The 21,971-nt window shown below is 40.9% G+C and overlaps 1 protein-coding gene across 1 annotated transcript in view; it reads left to right on the top strand.

Moving 5' to 3' along the window:
* Nucleotides 1-2,064: 2,064 nt before the first annotated feature.
* SORT1 (sortilin 1) overlaps nucleotides 2,065-21,971 on the top strand; it is a 64,326-nt gene continuing 44,419 nt past the window's right edge. The window contains exon 1 of the mRNA XM_061121228.1: nucleotides 2,065-2,388. Within this exon, the coding sequence (XP_060977211.1) occupies nucleotides 2,080-2,388 (309 nt within the window). The 5' untranslated portion in view covers nucleotides 2,065-2,079. The remainder of the gene's footprint in view (nucleotides 2,389-21,971) is intronic.

The following is a 21,971-nucleotide window of genomic DNA, read 5'->3' on the forward strand; positions in this document are numbered from 1 at the left end:
TGATTGTGTGATGTGTACCTGCTTTCAATTCATCTTTCTGCTATAGGATTTATCTTGGAGAATAGGATGGTTTTAGTAATAGGATAAATTTACATATTTTAGTCTTGCAAGTAAGGTAAGATCTTAGGTGTGGTATTTCACAAAGGAGATCTGACAGTGCAACTTTTGTATTTAGTGCCTGTGTCATTAGACAAAAGTTAAATACTGAAATAATTCATTCACTCAAACACTGAGTGCCATATGCCAGGTACCGTGTCCCCAGCAGCTAGTACAGTTTGAAGAAGGCAACATATTCTGTAAGCATATAATGAAAACTAAAAGTAATATATTAAGTAACTGCAACAATGAGTTAAATAGTGGGGTATTTAGTAATTTCTCCAGGAGATGGCACTGTTGAGTTGGCTTTTTTCTTTTCAGACAGTAAGACAATAGACCATTCATGTATTGGCCCAAACAAAGAAATATTCCTGTATAGCCTGTCCTCTCTCCAGCTAATCACATGCTACTGGAACTGACTGTCTTGTGATCTACTCCCCACTTGGCATAGATTAAAAAATAATCTGTATTTTAAAAATCTGACACATTGTAGTTAATGGAAAAGAACAAATTGTTCACCAGTTTTCATGGAGCTTTATCTTGTCAGTTCAGTAGCTGATAACTTGGAAGACTATTCCAGTGATTTTACCTTTCAAAATTATGTTTTCACTTGTCACACCTTGTTGTTCTGGCAAAATGTAAATTTGTAAACATTAAACATTAAAACAGTAAATTTTTGTTTGCAAATTAATGTGACTAGAGGATTTTAATGTAACACGGGTTGGCGGCACTGAACCATTCATTTTGCAGTACAATAAATATATTATCATTTGGGTTTACCTGCAGTAAGTGTTAAAAGTAATTTTTAGTGACTTTATTTGGGTGTAATATTTTGTATATTTTGTGTCTATTTGTTCCCTATTTTACAGGACAACTTCTGGCATTCTGAAGGGATGAAGTCAGTAAGGAGAAAATCCAGAACTGGTTTTACCTGCACTGCATGTTCCAGAATAAAGTTATGTGTGCAGTTTCTGCGATAAAGGCAACAGTTTAGGGATTTTGTTTTATTTATTGGAGGCAGGATGCTAAATTAGGGGATATCATATATTGAAAATCAAACTTGTGCCTTGCACTCACTGCAGGGTTAAAGTACTTTGATAAAGATAAATGTGCATTTACGCAATAATGTCTAAAGTAGGCACTGGGCAATTATATTGCACCCTTTTACCTGCATTGCACCCTTTTACCTGCATTGCACCCTTTTACCTGCCCCTAACGTCTAAGCTACTTTCCAACCCCAGGAAAACCAATAAGTAATTCCTGTTTTGGCCTAACTCCCTGCCTGAAAGAAAGGTGAGTGAGAAGAGATTTCACCAGGCTTGCGTGAGTCACGGTGTCCTGATGTCTATGTGCCTCACAAGATTCAGCCCACACAGTTCGCATTCACTTCTGTCAGCAAGGCGGCTGCTGCAGTAGACAATGGGCGCTCCAAAGTGCAGGGGTTAAAAACCAGAAGCACCGGTTCATGAAGGAGCCCCGTTTTCCAGATGAGCGAGCTCAGGGATTCCCTGAGAAAATTTTCCAGGCGCTGCCGCAACCCAAAGGAATTTTAGGGGTGTCTCTGGGGGAGAAGAGGAGACCAACCCAGCCCAACTTGAGGGTGCCAGAGAGAGTACTGGGGGGTCAGGGCGTCACGGAGCGCGGGGGATTTTTGTGAAGGAAGGAAGCGCCTCTTAACTCTGGAAGCCCGGCCTTGGAGACACGGGGAGAGCGGGGGATGACCTCAACCGTCTCTGCCACGTTCCAGCCAATCAGTCCCGCATCTTGGCATCCGAATCCAGGACCCCCGAAGCCGGAGGCGACGCGAGCCAATGAGCAGTGGGCTGGGGAAGAAGGACAAGCGGCCAGCCTATGGGGGCGGAGAGGCCCGGCTCCGCGTATCCAAGGAGCGCCGGGCTCGGGCTCGGGGGTGTGGCGCGGCGCCGGCGGGGGTGGGCGGGAGCGCCCGGCTGCAGGTGTCCGCGGCGTAGGCATTCGGCGGCGATGGAGCGGCCCGGGGGAGCTGCGGCCAGCCTCTGGCGCTGGCCCCACGGCCTCGGCCTTCTCCTTTTCCTCCTCCAGCTGCTGCCGCCGGCGACCCTCGGCCAGGACCGGCTGGACGCGCCGCCGCCGCCCGCTGCGCCGCTGTCGAGCTGGTCCGGCCCCGTCGGGGTGAGCTGGGGGCTGCGCGCGGCCGCGCCCGGGGGCCCGGCTCCCCGCGGCGGCCGTTGGCGCCGCAGCGCGCCCGGCGAGGACGAAGACTGCGGCGGGGTCCAGGACTTCGTGAGCAGGCTGGCTAACAACACACACCAGGTGAGCGGGCGCCAGGTCCGGCCACCTCCCGGACTGCGAGATACCGGCCCTCGTACCCCCGGAGGCCCGCCCGCCAGGCGCGCGCAACCGGCCCCTCTTTCTCTGTCCGCGCGCCTCGCGTCCCCGAGGAAGCGACCCCCGGCCGCGCGGCGCCCGCGCTCACCGGGCCGCGGCCCCGAAACTGCGGCGGCAGGAGGGCCGAGTCGGGCCGGGGGAGCGACCCTCGGTTGTCGCGGCCCAGGCGGCTATGTTTCGTCACAGGGGAGGCCGGCTTAGACTTTCACAGCATTCTTTTTTTTTTTTTTTTTTTTTAAGTTGTCAAAATCTGTCGAGCGTTGTTGTTTTCTGTCTGTATGAATAATTAGGATCGAGTAACGCTGCCCCCCCCCCCCCCCCAGGAAGCTGCAGGAGTTAATTACCTCTTAAATGGTTGGAGAAGTTGGGGCTGCGCAGAAGCAAAGGTGTGTCTTCGTGGGGTCAGAACTTTGAGGGTCGGTCGCGGGTGTTCAGCAGTACCAAAGCAGTAATTAGGTTTCTGTGTGTATTTTAATAGCTAAAGGAACAAGGTTGTCTGTGGGATTACAGTATGTGATCTGTCTTACGCCTTCAATTTGGTCTTCTGTCTTGGTGTTGGACTGTAACCAGGATGTCTCCATACTGTTATAACAATGGTTTTCGACGGTGAAGAAACACTGCAGAGATTCTCCTTTGAGCCAGGTCTTAGACGAAAACTTTAGAAATTGTGACGGTTCTGTCTCTGGGGACAAGCAGCTCAACCTTTGCACACTGCTGGATTGACAGTAGTCAGTGTCCTGGCTACTTGCTCTAGTGCAACCTGGGCATCTTCCTCGTATTTTGTCTAGAATTAACGATTTATTTGTTGCATAATGTCTTTTCAGTTCAGTGCATTTTCTCTGTTATATCTCTTCCTCTTTCAGAGAGAGTTGCAGTGGGGAGACAGAAGTGAGTGGCTGACTGCACTTGTCTTTGTAGAACCACATTCTGGATCAGCCCAACTTCAGTCTCCCCTTGATCTTTCTTCCTCTGCCTGGACTAAGTTATCTGTGCAGAATTCTTTGTTCTGGGGACTCAGGACAATTTCAGCCAAAGCACAAGCAGTCAGGGAAAACTGTTGCTAAATGCAGTCTTTGGACTGTCTTTTCACAGCAACAGCTGTGAAAAGGTGGCCAAGCTAATGCTGACCTGTGGGACACGTTGGGTGCACATAGGGCAGAATGAGTACTGGGAAGTCTTCCTGTTTGACAAGGAAAAGAAGAATGTTGTAGACTTCCATCTCACAGTGGGGAGTGGAGAAAGGCTTTACAACACCAATGCCTAATTTATAACGGGACCACTTCCTTCCTTGAGCCAGCCAGACACAACATTCTTATTCCAGACACAGCATTCTTACTCCATATTTGGATTCTTCTCTTGCTGATTGACCTACCTTTAGGACCTGCTGCTGCTCCTGGATTTATTCCTTTAGTCAGAGTCTTCCCTGGTTGGTTTGAATTGATAAGTCATTTGTAATATATTGATTTCTAAAGCAAGAGGTTGAAAAAAAAAAAAAAAACTGGCTCAGGAGGTGCTTAGGCCAGATCTACTCAAGAGTAGATCTGAAATCTCATTCTTTGGAGTCTCTCTTCTCTCTCTATATATATATATTTTATTCCCCCTTTCTTTCATTTTATTTAGTTACTCTTTCCAGTGATTTTTTTTTTAAAACTTGCTTTTTAAGTCTTCTTTCAGAGACCTTCTTTAAGAGAACTATTTTTGTATTTCTTAATCGTCTACAGTTTCTTCAGAATCCCATCTTTTTTATAGCATGTATATGTAAGTGGAGCCACTGTTAATAATAATCACCTTAGAAATAGTTGAATAAAGCAGTTCTTAGTGGTGCACCCACCTTAACCAAGAATTGTTATGTAGTGGTCTCTTCTGCTTTGCAATTCTATATTTTTAGAAGTCATAATGAATCATCCTGAACTCTGTTGAAGAGATCTAGTGTTGTGAGAGCCTTTATAGACAGTGTGAAATAAATGTATCAGCATGACTGAACAACTTTCTAACTTCCTATTAGAAATATTGTATACTTTGTACAACTGAGAAAGTGCCATTTAGAGTAGTTTTTTGTAAGATAACAGGGTTCAGTTCCTAAGAAGAATCAAAAGTTCCTGGTTCTCTTCTTACTTGTTATAGGGATAACCTGCTGTTCATGTCAAGCCTCCTTCATGTAATCAATGTAGGTGAATGTCTTCCACTGTCCAAGATGTGTTAGATATTGGAGATGCCAAGATACAAAGAAGAGATAATTCAAACTGGAGAACGAAAAGCCTCAAAGTTTTTAGCATACCTCCTAGACCTGTTCCTGTGGCCTGTTTAGCTTTGTGAGACTATGCTGGAGTTTAATCTTTAGAAAGCAAAGTAGAACTAAAGCATGAGAGTGCTTTTATATTCTTCAAGTTTTAGGAGACCTTGTGCTGTAATGACCTATATAGACTTGGTCTCTTCAGTCATGAAATCCAGCAACTAAGTGTGTGTGTGTGTGTGTGTGTGTTTATAAATGCTTTTCTTCTTAGACTCAATAAATAACCTTCCCTTTGCCTTTAACCCCAAACTCTTTTCATGACACACTTTTAACTGATTCTTTCCTTTAAATGCTTAGAGTGTTCATGACATTTATAACCTTTGTGCAAGAGAGAAGTTGAGCAAGCCTAGAAGATTTTATTAATGTTGGTTGCTAAGTTGGATTGCTTCAAAACATTCCTTCTATAAGCACCCCTTTGAGGTTAGGCCTGAAACTCTGTCTTAAAGAAACAGATGAAATGCCTTGGCCAGAGTTATGGCGGTGGCTGACATAATTTCCTTACTTCTCATTCCTGAGTTCAGACCATTTGACAATTTCCTTAAAACTTTTCACACTTAGGATTAATAAAGCCAGGAACTGTGGTTCATTCTCTGTCCTTCTGTTCCTGTCATTAACTGTTTCTTTACGTGTAACTTCACAACTTCTACCCCAACATCAAAGCGTCTGGTTTCTTAAATAAAACAGGCCCTGTAGTGAGGCCCTGTTGTATGGCGTGTCAGTTCTGAGAAGAATGCGTGTGTTTGTTTGCTGGTGCTGGCAGGACTGAGTCCAGGCTGACAGGACTGAATGTGCCTGTTGGAGGCTTTACGGAGCGGCTGCGCTTAGCCTGTTGCGGATCTTTGTCACACCCGGAAATCTGAAGGTCAGTGCCTTTAACTGCCCTGAAACTTTCTAACTGCCTCTTTTATTGCAGTACCCAGCCTCTCTTTATACTACCTTCCCCAGCACTCCCACCCTCACCCTCTAGTTAATCTTCTCTTGAGCCCTGTTTCATCCATTCGTTTTGAGGTCAAGGAATAGGAATTCTCTAGGCTCTCCTTCCTGGTCCTATTTGAGCAGAATGAGCAAAATCCTGTTGAGGATTCTGCACCCATACAGTATATCCATCAGACCTGTAACCCCTAGGACATGTTAAAATGACTTCTATGTTGGGGATTTCAGTTAGCAGTGTCAGCCAAGTTGATGAAGTATACTTATCTGGGGAAGGGTTAGTTATCATCTGAGGTTTGTTTAAGCTGAGGGTAGAGAGCTAGCCACATAGAATAAATGGCTCAAAGGGGATACAGGGTAACAATTAGGTAAGTTCTCTGCTGACTCAAGTATTTGACTCTGTGCATAGTGATTTTTAATTAGAAGATTAAAAACACTGGTCAGTTTCTACTGGCAATTTTCTTTTTGTAATGGTGATAATAATAGGCTCCTCATCCTGCTGTTTTGATCTGATATTTTGTGTTAGGTTCACAGAAGCAGTTAACAGCCTCTTCTGCACTCTCCTGATTTCAAATCAACTCTTTCCAGTAAAAGTTGGGTTCTCAGGGAGTGACTACAGAGACCATGCCCCACAACTTTGTCCTAGTTGGCCTGCTACTCTTTTGTGATCCTCAAAGAAAGAGCAGTGCTTAATGCTGAGTTGTAGTGGTCAGATCAGGAGAATCACATTTCCTCTTCCTCCTCCCTTCCTACTCCTCAAAGTTCTCTCTTCTTAGAAAGTGGACTGTGCCTAGAGACTGGAGAAACGAAGTGCAGATGTTTTATACAATTAGAAGCGAAGTTAGACCAGAAGTTAAGGTAGACCAGATATCAAATTTGACATATAACTAAAAATACAGCCTTTTTAGCAAAAGGCTGTGTGTCAGTGGCTCCAAAAATATTATGAAACAGATACTGCATTTGTAAATTTCTAAAAAAAAAAAAAAAATTTTTTTAATTATCTTTTTCTAACCAGTGTTTCTGTTGTATCTTATACTCCTTTTTAAACACTTAGTGGAAAACGTGTTTTTTACCTGCTGTCTTTGTGGCCTCACTGATCTGTATGTAGGTGGTTCTGAGGAGTAATGGCGCTTGAGGAACAAATTGGTCAATTTCAGTCTGTTCTAGGCAGGTGTTTGTGGTTGTTTTTCTTCCTTCTGACACTGTAGTGGTGACTACAGTCAAGGTTGGATTAATAGTATGTGGCTTTGAGCTAGCTGGGTTGGATGAATCTTCATGATAGACTCTTCATATATGTAGAGGCTGTTAGGTGAATGCTGGACATATGGGGGTGTTTTGGTTGTTTTTTCTTTCTTTTTTTTTTTTAAGATTGGAGCTATTTTTCCTTCTCTGTTCTCAACCCCAGTCTCAGGAAACCATAGCAAAGACAGAATCTTCCATTCAGAGCCCGTGGTGTTTTGCTGAGAAAGTTTTCTATGAATGTAATTTATTTTCTGTTTTGCATTTCAATATCTGGCCCTCAACTTCTCATCTGCAACATGAGAAGTTTTGGACTAGATTGAAAATGTCTAATAAATTCTGTGGTTCATATAGAAGAAGAGGCCAGAGGTTGTGATCACAAATGTTTATTGGTTGATTCCAAGTTTAGAAGCAAATTGTGGCTGTTCTGCTTCCCAGCTGAACATGGCCTGGATTTCACATCTGGGGTAATTTGTTACCACCTCCAGAGCTTACTTCAGTGAAATTAGAGTGTTCTTAAAGATAATGGGCGTGTTTTTGTCCATATATTTATGAGAAATTTAACTCTTATTTGGGCAAAAATACTTTATTGTTCTTTGTTAATTGGAAAAAATCTAATGCTAATCAAAGCTACTAGCTTGGATAGTCCAAAAGCAAACCAAATAGATAGCTAACAATAAATTTGTTTTCCTTTTCCTTCCCTACAGTACTCTGCCAAAAATGAGGCCTTTTTTTTTTTCTTTTTGTAGTGGCTGCTTGTGTGTTTGAAAATAGATGGTCAGCCTTCCATAAATATACTCAGCCCTGTGCTAGTTAGAAACTTAACGTGTGATTACTTGGCTTGATTTAGATTTAGATTTCTTCTTCGTTAGAAGAAAATGTATGTTTTTTTCCTTCTAGGGCTTATGTATCTCTCATGTTTGCTTTTGTTAAGAGTTTTGCTCTTTTTTCCTGAATGTTCTAAAAAACTAAGTTCTAATATTATAGTTGAGCCTATTTGCAAATCTAGTCAACAGTAAGATCATCCTGAAGTACCAAGAGAAATTGAACTGGGAAGGAAATTTTTAACTAACTTTAGTACTTCTCAGATAATTCAGATCAAATGTTTATTTGGTACCTGCTCTTTGTCAAAGGGATTCCCGTCATAAGCATGTTATATACAAAATTCAAAAAAGAAATCTTAATACCCAGACTTCCCTCAATGGCTCAGACAGTAAAGAGTCCGCCTGCAGCGTGGGAGACCTGGGTTCAGTCCCTGAGTCGGGAAGGAGGAGGGCATGGCAACCCACTCCAGTATTCTTGCCTGGAGAATGAATCCCCGTGGACAGAGGAGCCTGGAAGGCTACAGTCCATGGGATCACAGAGTCAGACATGACTGAGTGACTAAGCACAATACTAGATTTGAATCCTGACTCTGCTGTTTCATAACTGTATTGTATGATCATAATCACTTAACTTCTCTGATCTTTATAGTTTTGTTGTTGTTTGTTCATTTTACTAGAGAGTCAGCTTTAGGATTATTTGGAGGGTCAAATAAGAAGTTTTATCAAAAAAAAAAAGAAATTTTATCAAAATGTTTGTTAAAAGTAAAGTATTGTGTAGGTATCCTTCACTTAAACACTTTTGGAATTTTGGCCTGTGCAAGAGAAAAGTTAAACATTAAAAAAATCTGTATGGTTGTCATCTTAAGGATTTAGCTGTTCAGTGATGGTTTGCTGAGAGTTTGAAAGAATTTTAGAAGAAGGCATGATGACTGCAATGCAGTAGTCTGGAAAGGCCTCATGGATGAAGAGAGAATCAAGGTGTGGAGGGAATTCTTAGGGAGACCTGTAAAGGCTTGGAGGCAGGGAAGTCCTTGATGTGCTCAGGGGATGATCAGCAGAGACTTTCTGCTGGGGGGAAGTAGTTGATAAGTATGAATGAGATTCCCAGAAAAACCTAGTTAAAAAGATAGCTCACTGTAGGGGAAAGAAAGAGACAGGAAGTACGGGGAAGGAGTCTGCTAATGGTGCTTACTGGGGAAAGTGTTTTAACAGTTAATGGTTGACATGAGGCTAGAGCTAGATAAACCAGATGTGGAATTGGAGAGCCAAGAGGAATTATCCTTTTAGAGTTCGACCACTACTGTGGTCTTGGAAGAGTATGTCCAGTCCGGAGCAGGACAGATGGCAGGGCAGACCATCTTTTGTCCTTGAAGTGCTCAAGGTTTCAAGGAACACTCCAGGACTCCTGGACCTTATTGAAGGGGGACCTGAGGTGAGAAGGCCCAGGGGTGAGAAGTTCAGGAGCTAGAAGACAATGAAGTCTGTGAGCAGATTTTTCTGAACATCTGTCAACAAGGATAAAATTGAACTCTTGCTGATAATGTGCTTAACAGTTTGAATCATAGATTGCTAGGCTGATTAGCTGGTCAGCTCTCTTACCAACAAGGCTAAATAACTTGCTTACAGGCCAAGAGCTGGGTGTAGAACATGTATGTCCCTTGGCGCTGCATCTGGAAGGTTGCATAGAGATATTTTAAGTCAATTCATTTGCTTTAGAGGTAAGGCAAGATTATAGACCCTAGCTGTAAGTCATGTAGTTGTGAATTCCTCTCTGCTCCTAAAGGTCATAGTTCCCTCAACAGAGCTCAATTAGCCTTTCTAAGCCTCAACTCCCCATCATGTAAAATGGAGTATTATCAAAAGACTTTGAAGAGAAAACATTTTGAAAACCTTGAATCCTACCATATATATATAGGATTTATGTCATTTCTTAGTAAGCCTGTTGATCTGTTTCTGTGTCCATAGAGCCCAATTGTCAGCCAAGTGATGCTGGTAAATACCAGCTCCCAAGGAACATGTGCATAAAAGGAGACAGATGCGGCATAAATGTATTTGGTTTCATCACTTGGCAGAGTTGAGTGACACCCTAGGGCGGGGGTGGCAAGAATGAGAGTGAGTCAAGATTGGCAGAAGTGTAAGAAGCATATGTGTTCTTTTTTTTTTTTTAACCTTCATGATTACAGCAAAATTTAGCTTGTTAATATGAGTGATACTAACAAGTAATATTAATATGATAATCACCTTTTAGGCGGTGATTAGGAAGGAATGTGATCTCATGTTAGACCTGGATTCAAAGTTTAGTGGTGACCAGGGACAGATGAATCTTAATGAATCTCAGTTTTTTCATCTATAAAATGGATATACTAATACATACCTCGTAAGGTCCTTGTGAAGATTAAATACCTACCTCTTAAGGTTCTTGTGAAGATTAATTAGGATTTGGTGTGTATTCATTCTTTATTAAAGGTATTTTATGATGATTATTTTCACAAAGCTTCTAACGGATTACTAGTTAGATGCTCAGGTATTTGTGTATGCACTTAAAATTTTTCTTCATAGCTGAAATATTCCAGGAGAATGAGTATGGTTACTCACAAGAACCAAATCTGGATTAATGAGTATGTTCTACTTATGTTCTTGGACTTGGAGTTTAAAAGAACCTGGGTCTGATGAGGGAGAGACTGTCTATCCAAAGTATCTGGTTTTTTTTTTAAATTTTTATTTATTTTTAATTGGAGGATAATTGCTTTACAGTGTTGTGTTGGCTTCTGCCATACTTCAGCATGAATCAGCCGTAGGTATAAAACTGCATGATAAACCTAAAGCTTGGGGCTTCCCTGGTGGCTCAGTGGTAAAAAATCTGCCTGCCTGCCACTGCAGGAAACATGGGTTCAGTCTCTGGTCCAGAAAGATCCCACATGCCTCAGAGCAGCTAAGTCCGTGTGCCTCAACTGTTGAACCTGTACTCTAGAGCCTGGGAGCCACAACTGCTGAGCCCAGGGGTCACAGTTACTGAACCCGCCTGACCTGGAGCCTGTGCTCTGCAATAAGAGAAGCCATCGCATTGAAAAGCCCATGCACCATAACCAGAGTAGTCCCTGCTGCCACAACTAGAGAAAGCCCACACAGCAACGAAGACCCAGCACAGCGAAAACAAATTTTTTAAAAAACCTAAAGCTTAATGAAGGAGAAGAGAAATATTATTGAATTATTTTTTATTACGTGCATATCTCTTTAAAGTAGCGTTGCCCCACTTCCTGGCCTACATTAACTCTCTGCTCTAGTTGAGGTTACCTTCTCACCAGTCGCTTTATCTTGCCATGCGCTCTGTTGCTTCTTTGTTCTCCTGGCATTCCTCCTGTCTGAAGCCTTTCTAGCTCTGCTTGGTGTTTTCTCTTCTCTCCTATGGCACTTAACAGCGCTGTGTAACCCAGCGCTTTACTGTAGCATTCAATTCTGTATTTACTTTCATTTATCCCATTGGTATTCTTCAGATTATAGACTTCTTAAAGATAGTACAAGTATGCCCCTTAACTTCACCCTTTGCCTCACACAGTGCTAGAGAAAGAGTAGTCAGCAAATGCTTAGTCTGGAATCAGACAGACGTTTGAATCCTTGCTCTGCCACTTATCAGGTGTGTAACTTTGGGCAAATTACTTAGCCTCTCTGATCTTCCTTCATCTATAAAGTAGCAGTGATGTTTTATATCATGAGTGCTCAATAAAAGTCAATATTATTATTATTCTTTAATTCAACCATTTTTTATTGAGCACCTACCACATGTTAGGCCTTGTACTGGGTCCTGGGAACTGATATAGAACACAACAGACAAGATCCCTGCCTTTATGGACCAGTAGACAAAACAGACGTTAAACAAATATGTAGTTACAAATACAGTAAGTACCAAGAAGGGAAAAAGCAATTGATAGAGCTTCTGAGAAATTATTTAAGCTGGTGCTTAAAGATGAATAGAATTTTTCCTGTAGGAGTGTCCCAGGCAAAAAGAACAACATGTTCACAGATGTGGGGCTAAAAAGAGCATAATGCCTCCAAAAATCTGGAGGAAGGCCCGTGTGATTGTCGCAGAGAGAGTCAGGGGCTGGGCTCCACACCCTGTCGGGAGCCATGAGCTTTTATGGTTCAGTTAGCTGGCAACTGGTGCAGACCCTTTCATCACTTCCTTTTCTTTGAAATGAGACTAAGAGGTAAAAATTAAGTCCTAACAGTTTTGAAATTTAACTGATTTATTAGGCATGAATAGAAAGGAATTATCCCATGAAAATGAATTTTTCAAAAACTATGCCTACCCTTTTAAGTGCCAAAGTTTTTGTTGTTTGTCTTTTAATGAATATCTTTCTAAAATACTTCTCTGCCTCCTTAGTCAACAGTATGATCTTGGATTATTAAGGAGATTAAATTATGCTGTACCACGACACATTATTTTAACGTGGTGTGGCATTAATACCCTCAAGGTCTGTTGAGATTTGTGGGGCTATTTTCACCCATTTCGAATGGCCCAGATTTATAAGCTTAGTGAAATGGTCTGCCTTGCTGAAGTTTACTCTTTTTTTTCCTGTAAAAATGATAGTCCCCTTTCAAGATCCTGTTCCTTCTCACTGCTGTTCCTATCTCTAGAAACACTGTCCCCCAGATTTAACTTCTATAAACTAAAAAATTTTACTTAGCTTAATTTTACTTCTGTAAGATGCTTCGGTAAACTAAGAAAACAGATTACTAATTTTAGACAGTCTAACAGGTTTAGCAAACTGATTTAGTGTGATGGTCTGCAGGTTTTTCTTAGTGGTCAAGTCCATAGGTTTTTTTTTTTCCCCGTTTATTTTTATTAGTTGGAGGCTAATTACTTTACAATATTGTAGTGGTTTTTGCCATACATTGACATGAATCAGCCATGGATTTACATGTATTCCCCATCCCGATCCCCCCTCCCTCTCCACCCGATCTCTCTGGGTCTTCCCAGTGCACCAGCCCCGAGCACTTGTCTCATGCATCCAGCCTGGGCTGGTGATCTGTTTCACCCTTGATAATACACATGTTTTGATGCTGTTGTCAAGTCCATAGGTTTTAATTGCATGGACAGTGGCGTCAGAGATCTCTCTCCCTTGCTTCCTTTCAGTGAGTGTCCACCAGGCTGTTGAGTTTTCTAGATACAGGATTATTGTTGCCCTTTCTTGTTGACGCTAGACTACTATGGAACAAGGAGCTGATTTTTTTTTTCCCCCAAACGAAGACAGAGCAGTGGAAAAGCAAACTGAGTTGTGAAATTATCAGTGAGTCATAGAATATTAAAGCTTACAAGAATTAGAAATGTTGTTGTTCCAGCTTCGTCACCTTGGTGGTGAAGTTAGGTTGCACTGCCCAGATTCACAGAGCTATTGGCAGAGCCAGAAGTTGACCAGGTATTAAGCCAGTGCTCTCTCCTGTATCATCCAGCCTCCCAGGAAACTGAATAATTGAGTAGGTTTGCAAGCTTGTATGCTGTTTTATGTCTAGCCCTTTTATTTTCTAAGGATAGTCTCCAGGAGAACTGGAACATTTGTGATCTTATTTTTGGCTCACGTTGTGTGATCCTAGGCAGTGCCTTATTTAATAGAACTGTATTCTGTTAAGGTTTTCTTCCTGCCCGCAAGAGCTTTGCCCGGGTTTGTCCCAGACCTCTCTAACACATCACTATGTCCTGTCTATCCCTGTGTTTCCTGGTTGGGTTTGGAAGCCCGAACCTTCAACTCTCAGCCTTTGTGGAGTCACCAGTGCCTTGTTACTTCATTTGACTCTCATTATTCCAGTGAGTGAAGGAGCATAATACAGTTTTATTCCTGAGGAAATATAATAGATTCCCAAGAGAGAAAATGATTTGTGCCTACTTTCCCAACCAGCTAGTTACAAGTTTTAACACTCCTTTGCAGTTTTATTTTCAGTGACAGGTTGTCTTCTGTAGGTTGAATATCTCGCATGTTCAGTCTTCATTTTTAGACTTCTGTTAAGTGTGTTCACAGACTACAAACTTCACAAGCACAGAGTGTGTGTTATCACTGCTGTGTCCCCAGTGCCCGAAAGAGGGTCTGGCACTTGGTAGGCAAGCAGATTTTTTGTGGAAAGAAGGAATGTGTGTGAAGGGTGACATCATTCACTCCCTGTTTATTTGCCAGAGAAGCTGTTCCTCTGCAAGTGGCTCTTAAACCAGGTCCCCCCATGAAACTGACCCAGGTTCAGTTGTGCTGGTGTGAGTTCTTTCAGTATTTTACTTTCGGTTGGGTGTGTAACTAAAGATAGACAGAGATTTCTCATTACCAAGTTTTTTTTTTCCAAGCTACAGTGACTCCTGGGACCAACTGTGAGTTCTCCTAGCCATAGCAACAGTAATTTAATTAGACTTCTAGTTTTAATTAGATGTGAAGACAAAGTTATTTCTGTGAAGAATGTTGTGTTTTGTGGCCTTTCTTTTTTTCCAGGTGAAACTGGAAAAAAAATTTTTTTTTAAATTTTAGTCACTCAGTCGTGTCCAACTCTTTGCAACCCTGTGGACTGTAGCCCGCCAGGCTCCTCTGTCCATGGGGATTCTCCAGGCAAGAATGCTGGAGTGGGTTGCCATGCCCTCCTCCAGGAGATCTTCCCAACCCAGGGATTGAACCCAGGTCTCCTGCATTGCAGGCAGATTCTTTACCACTGAGCCACCAGGGAAGACCAAGATGGAACTAAGGATGAGCCAGATGAGCGTAGAAATGGACATTTGTGTTCATTCATGGTCTCTTAAACGTGTGAACCTCAGGCTTTTAAATGGTGGGCATTAAATGTGTGGATGAGTCTTGCATTATCCAATGTCAAGGTGAATGTATTTCAGAAAGCTGTCACCTACTTTCTAACATAATGAGTCCTTGGAAGCCAACTTGGTTATAAATGCCCATCAGTGACTCCCTTCTACCCAGAGCTCCCCTGCTGGGGTCATTATATGGCTATCAGTTCCACCTGGAACACTAGACATCACAATCTTTTCAACAGATGATGAGGTGGCGAGGAATCCAGTCACTCCGGAAAAACTATAAAGAAGAAACATCACCATAAATTCTACCAATAAAAGGTGGTTTCTGTTAGTATTTAGAAGAATTTGTTTTTAACCATAAACATAAACACATGATTTTACCTGCTATTCTGTAAATCTGCTTTTTACTTAACATGTTTTGAACCTTTCAAAGTTGGTAAATACCTGAACATTTTCAGTGACACCTGGTATATTGTTTTATTGCCTGAGATAACTTACTTAACAAAGCGTCAGTTCTTCATCTAGAATATACAGATATAGTAACATGGGGTTGTTATGTGGATTAAATGATAATGTGTGTAAGGCGTTGAACACAGAAGATGGCCTGCAGGATGTAGTCAACATGCAGGTGTATAACGTCTTCTGTGAAGATGTTTAATTATCCCTTGATGATAAATTCCTGAGTGGGATTGCTTGAGTCATGTGTTTTGGACATTTTCAGTTGATTGGCATCACCAAAGAGCTCTCCAGAAGAGTTAACAGCAGTGCTTATTCTCCACTCCCACCCACAGTGCACACAGGCACTCTGGTCTCCTCCACTCCCTGGATGCCAGGCTTTTCCAAAAGGTGGAAAATGTTATCACATTCTTTTTCTTTGATTACTAGTGAGATTGAATAACTTTTCAACCATTATTGGTCATTTCTGTGTCCATTTGTGAATTGCTTGTTTGTGTGTTTTACCTATTTTCTTTTGAAGCCTTTGTCTTTTTCTTATTGACCTGAACACTTTGTATGTTAACTTTTCGTTGTGTTGCAGATAGTTTTTCCAGGTTTGTTTCCACGTTATGTTCAATATTTTGCTGTTAATTTTTTTTATATAGTCAAAGTAATTGATATATTAAGGGTTCTGACTTTTGTATCATTTTTGAAATGGCCTTCTCATTCTAAGTTTGTAAAAATATTCACTCATACTTCTAGGATTTTTGTGGCTTAACCTTTTGTATTTAAATCTTTGGTCTATGTGGAATTTAGTTTGGAGTGTGGGGGAGGGGGTAGTAGGAAGGAAGTTAGGAATCCAGCTTTTTATTTTTTCGAAATAGCTAGCCTTACCAACTCTCTTTCACCAATGATTTGAAATGCCTGCTTTATCATACATTAAAAGAAACTTTGTCTAGTCTTGGCCTTTGTTTTGTTCTAGTGATCTGTCTTGTCTATTCCTGTGCCAGTAACTATGCTATGGGATTAATAAATCTCTCACTGGATGTGGCTAAGTTTCATGCTCATCTGCTCCTGATTGAATCAAGCTGACATTTTACATAACTAGTCTTAAATTTCTTGGTTTCTGAGCTTTCTATGATAGGGTATGATTATGTAATCTGAACTACTATATTTACTCTGCGGTCCCTCTGGATGCTGGTTTTGGATCGCTGATCACACAAACAGCATGTTTACGTGGTTTCCCTTAATTCTGACTTGCTTCTAGAGCCTACATTTGGCTGGCTGTTTAGCAATATGTAGTGGCCAGATAGTGTTGTCTTTCTGCTAAATACTCTACCTCTTAGGCATACTACACTGGGGCAACACAACTATTGTTTATCAGAAATAAAACAGGCCTCAACTCTCTGCCACCTTTTCCATTTCAGTTGTTATGTATACAGCTAATACATAACATCTTTTTTTGTAACAATGCTTGAGGTATATTCTCTACCTACTGTTGGCTGGACTCCTCAACTCCTAAATGTTTCTGTATATTTATTATTTTCATATTATAGGATGTTCATTGGAAATACTGTGTCGGAAGTTTGGGGTTTTCTGTTCCTAAAGGGCTTATTCTGCCTTTCAGTTCTTTCTATCCACAGAACTTTGTCCTCTGCTCTTATTTCTCTTATTCATCTTACTTTGCCTTGATTAGAGCAGTTGAACCATAGCTTATTACTTGATTATGTTCTGCTGTATATACCGTTGGAAACCTTCCTTGTGTGAGTAAGTGATCCTGTGGCATCGTGTCAGTTTTCTTTGGGTGTTTCAAGAAGTGATTTTCTTTTCACACACATTTCCTTTTCTCTGTTTTCATTATCCTCCCATCCCCACCATAACTGTTTATCCTGATCTTGAAGTTCTTATTTAACAAGTACTTGATATACTGTATGGGCTTCCCTGGTAGCTCAGACAGTAAAGCGTCTGCCTACAATGTGGGAGACCCGGGTTCGATCCCTGGGTCGGGAAGATCCCCTGGAGAAGGAAATGGCAATCCACTCCAGTATTCTTGCCTGGAAAATCCCATGGACTGAGGATCCTGGTAGGCTCCAGTCAATGGGGTCGCAAAGAGTCGGACACGACTGAGCGACTTCACTTTCACTTGATATACTACATACTTAGAACTTTACTAGTTGGTGAAATTAATATGTTTTATAATATGTTTTATCAGTGTTATCTTTTGAATTTTTTTCAAAATACTTGCCTATATCTTTGTGTTTGTTCTGCCAGCACAACCCCCTCTGCCATATCCACAATTATTAAATCTGTTCCCACCTCCGTAAGCCCTGTTTAAATCTCAGTGGACAGACTTTTATTTCTTCATAGTCAAATATTTGAATTCTCTTCTGTATAGTCTACTCCTGGCCATTGTCTCTAAACACTTTGATGTGTTTGGGGGAACTTCACCAATTTTTGACTATATTGAATTGATGGTAACTACAGTGGAAGGACTTCCCTGGTGGCTCAGATGGTAAAGCGTCTGCCTACAATGTGGGAGACCCAGGTTCAGTCCCTGGGTTGAGAAGATCTCCTGGAGAAGGAAATGGCAACCCACTCCAGTATTCTTGCCTGGAAAATCCTACGGACAGAGAAGCCTGGTAGGCTACAGTCCATGGGGTTGCAAAGAGTCAGACATGACTGAGCGACTTCACTTTCACTTTCACAGTGGAAGGAGTGGAATAAGGTCACTATTGTACATATGAACACTCAAGAATACACACTAGTGTTTAATAATGTTTTGGCTGGCAGTAAGGTCATGGGAAGAAACCCTATTTAGCCATTATTTACCGAAATGGTGGAAACCACATTGCGGGGGAGTTACACACAGGTCAATTTTGGTAGCAAGGGTTTGTAAATAGACTTTTATGGAGTTATTCATGGAATACTTAATATCTATAAGATCTTAGGCTAGGCCTGACAGGTAATACCAGCTCATACTATTTACCATCTAAGAAGTCGCAGCATAATTTGAGAGTACAAGCAACAGTACTTTGAGAGTACTATACAATTTACAGTACAAGCAGCATCCATAAGCACTGTGGAAAGTAATACCTAAGAAGAGATCATTCAAGCTCTGATAACTAGGAACTAGAATGGTTGGTTTTACATGGAAAAATGGGATTTCAGCTGTCTTTCAAATCTTTTTCACTGGTGTAGTCCCTCTCTTGTGGCTGTCAAAAAGAAACACCCACAATATGGGGTGTAGCCACTATGAAAACAGTATGTAGGTTCCTCAGAAAACTAAAAATGGAATTGTCATATGATCCAGCATTCCCACTCCTGGGCATATACCAGACAGAACTATGATTTGAAAAGATTCGTGCACCCCTGTGTTCATAAGCAGCACTATTTGCAGTAGCCAAGATATGGAAACAACCTAAATGTCCATTAGCAGATACATGGATAAAGAAAATGTATATGCGCAATGGAATATTGTGTATATGTGTGTGCTTAGTCACTTAGTTGTGTCTGACTCTTTGCAACCCCATGGACTGTAGCCTGCCAGACTCCTCTGTCCATGGGATATTCCAGGCAAGAATACTGGAGTGTGTTGCTGTTTTATCTTCCATGGGATCTTCCTGACCAAGGGATTGAACCTGTGTGTCCTGCATTGGCAGGCAGATGCTTCACCACTGTGCCACCTAGGCAGTCCTGATAGAATATTACTCAGCCATTAAAAAGAATGAAATAATGTCATTTGCAACAACATGGGTGGATAGAGAGATTATCATACTAAGAGAAGTAAGTCAGAAAGAGAAAGACAAATACCATGATATCAATTACATGTGGAATCTAAAATGGGACACAAATGAATATATCTACAAAACAAAAACACACTCACAGATATGGAAAACTGACATGTGGTTGCCAAGGAACAGCAGGGGAGGGAAAGATTGGGAGTTTGAGATTAGCAAATGCAAACTATTGTAGAAGAATGGATAAACAACAAGGTTCTACTGTGTATAGCACAAGGAACTGTATTCAATATCCTGTGGATAAACCATTATGAAAAAGAATATATACATGTTTAACTGAGTCACTTTGATGTACAGCAGAAATTAAACTCAACATTATAAATTAACTATACTTCAATAAAATAAACTTTAAAATCCTGCCATATAATGCTGAGGAGCAGTGGAAAAGTTCAGAACAGAACCCTTCTTTAAAACCTGACCTTTTAAAAGGTATTCTCACTGGGTATAGATTTCTGTCTTTACAATTTTTCCCCATTTCTTTAAAGATTTTGATACACTGATTTGCATTGTTTCTGAAGAGAGATCTTCTATGATTCTTTATTCCTCGGTGTGTAATATCATTTTTTCTTCGGGATACTTGTAAGATTTTTATCTATCACCAATTTTAAATAATTTGAACATGATTTGCCCTGGTATAGTTTTCACTGTGTTTCTTGAGCTTGGGGTTTGTGAGGTTCTTGGATCTCTGGGTTTATATTTTTGTTTAAATTTGGGGAAACTTTGGTTATAATTTCTTCAATTTTTTCTATTTCCACCCTCCACATCTTCCATACTTCAATTATATGTGTGTGTGTATTTATTTGTTTATGTATAGTTGCTTGAAGTTCTTTAGCTTAGTGATTCTCTGTTAATATTTATATTTTTGGCCTTTTTTTTTTTTTGCTGTGTTTCTCTTTGGATAGTTTCCACTAGGTATGGCTTCCAGTTTATTAATCTTCTCTTCTGCAATGTCTAATTCCCTGTTAATCCTATTCATTGTAATTTTCATCTAGGATGTATAATTCTCATCTCTAGAAGTCCAATTTGAGTTTTTTTAAATGCTCTTCCATATCTTTAATGCTCATCTTTGCTCAGTCTATTCTCTAACTTGTTGAGTGAACATCTGGAGTATTATTATAACTTTTAATGTCCTTAATGTTATTATTTGTATTATTTCTGGGTCAATTTGATTGATCTTTCTCATCATTATAGGTCCTGTTTTCTTCTTTGCATGTCTGGATTTTTTTATTGTTGTTGTTGACTGTTGGACATGGTGAATTTTATCTGTTTGAGTGCTATATATTTTAATATCCTTCTAAGTATCTTTGAACTTTGTTCTGGGTTACGGTTAGGTTACTTGACAGTAGTTTGATCCTTTTCGGTCTTGTTTTTAAGTTTTTTAGGCAAGACTAGAATAGCGTTTAGGGTTAATTTTTTCTTGATTACCAAGGTAAAACTTTTCTGACTATTCTATCCAGTTCCTTGTGAAATATGAGGTTTTCTGTATGGTTGTTAGAAACAGGAATTGTTTCTGGTCTGAATAAGGCCCTGATATTGTTTCCTTCAATTTTTACCCTGGCCTCTGGTAGTTTCCTAGCATTCATGTGATGATTAGTACTCAGATGAAAACTTGGCAGGGTGGTTAGGGAACCCACATCTGTAGATCTCCACTGTAGTCATTCTGTACAGCTCTCTCCTCGGTCAGACACCTCACTATGAACTCCAGCCTCTTTGGCTTCCCCAGACTGTCAGCTCATCTCTTCAAGGGAGAAAGACCTCTGGACTCGGCCTCGTCTCCCCTTCCCTGTACCATGGCCTGAAAATTATTTCAGGACAGTACACTAGGGCAGATGTAGGCCATCATTTGCTGATCTCTCTCAGGGATCATTGTCCTTCATTGCCAAAAGTCCAGTGTCTTGAAAACTACTGTTTTATATATTCTGTGTTGGTTTTTATTTTATTTTTTTTTTAGTTGTTTCAGGTGGAAGATAAATCTGATCCATGTTACTCCATCTTGGCTGGAAACAGAAATCCTCTCAGAATAGAACTTTAACATTTCATACTCATTTCTATCTTGAGGAAATTAAGTGGATCTGGCCTCATCTTTTCACTCCATTATCCTCCCTTTCAGAGCTCTGAAAGTAGTTCTTCTAAGAAATGAGTTTTAATGTTCATTGTCTTCCATGTGCTATGCTGTTTGTGCCACGCTCAGTTGCTCCATTTATGTCCAACTCTTTCTAGCCTGCCAAACTCCTCTGTCCATGGAATTCTCCAGGCAAGAATACTGGAGTGGGTTGCCATGCTCTCCTCCATCCTCCAGGGGATCTTCCCAACTCAGGGATTGAACCTACATCTCCTGTGTCTCCTGCATTAGCAGACGGATTCTTTACCACTGTGCCAGCAATAAAGAATCTGCCTGCCAATGCAGGAGACATGGGTTCAATCCCTGGATCAGGAAGATTCCCTGGAGGAGGAAATGGCAACCCATTCCAGTATTCTTGTCTGGAAAATCCCATGAACAGGGGAGTCTGTAGGCTGTAGTCCATGGGGTAGCAAACAGTCAGACAAGACTTAGCAACTGAGCACACTATGCTATGTATCAGTTGTTAAAATGAATAGGCTTGGTCCCTGCACCAGATGGGCTTCAGATCTAATGAGGGAGGCAGGCATGATTCTTGTTGCTATAATTAGAAGTAATACATGTTTTGAAATGTCTAGGATGCTACCATAGTGTAGAATGACATGTACATTTTATTAAACATGATAAATAAGCAGTAGAATTAATGGGCTTTTGCTGACATTTGTAAATTCTGTCTCCTAACCTTGACCAGATTGTCCACACTTTTCCTGGACATCTGTAATCTTCCTGTTAAAGGGGTAGGATTGAATCTGTGGTGTTGGTTCCCCAATTCTTCTGGATTTGTTTCCTTTCCATATGACATTTTCTTTCTATCTGAGCTTCGGTCTGTTGTTAGATCTGATTTCATTTTTTTCTTTTACAGCACTCTAAGATTGGTAGACTGAAATATAAAAAATTAATTGCATTTTATCTAGGTGGATGAGTTTTCTCAGTGAGTTTATGCATTTTCAAAAGTAAAATGTGATTGGTTGCTGGGAAGGGAAGACTAAGGGTAGCACAAGGCCACTATTACAGTTCATGAATTTCACTTCCATTTTCCCGAAGAAACTCTGGATGGTGAATGAGGTCAACTATCCTTTGCTTTGTTTGGGTT

This window comes from Dama dama, chromosome 20 (genome assembly GCF_033118175.1).
Source record: "Dama dama isolate Ldn47 chromosome 20, ASM3311817v1, whole genome shotgun sequence".
In the NCBI taxonomy this organism is placed as follows: Eukaryota; Metazoa; Chordata; class Mammalia; order Artiodactyla; family Cervidae; genus Dama; species Dama dama.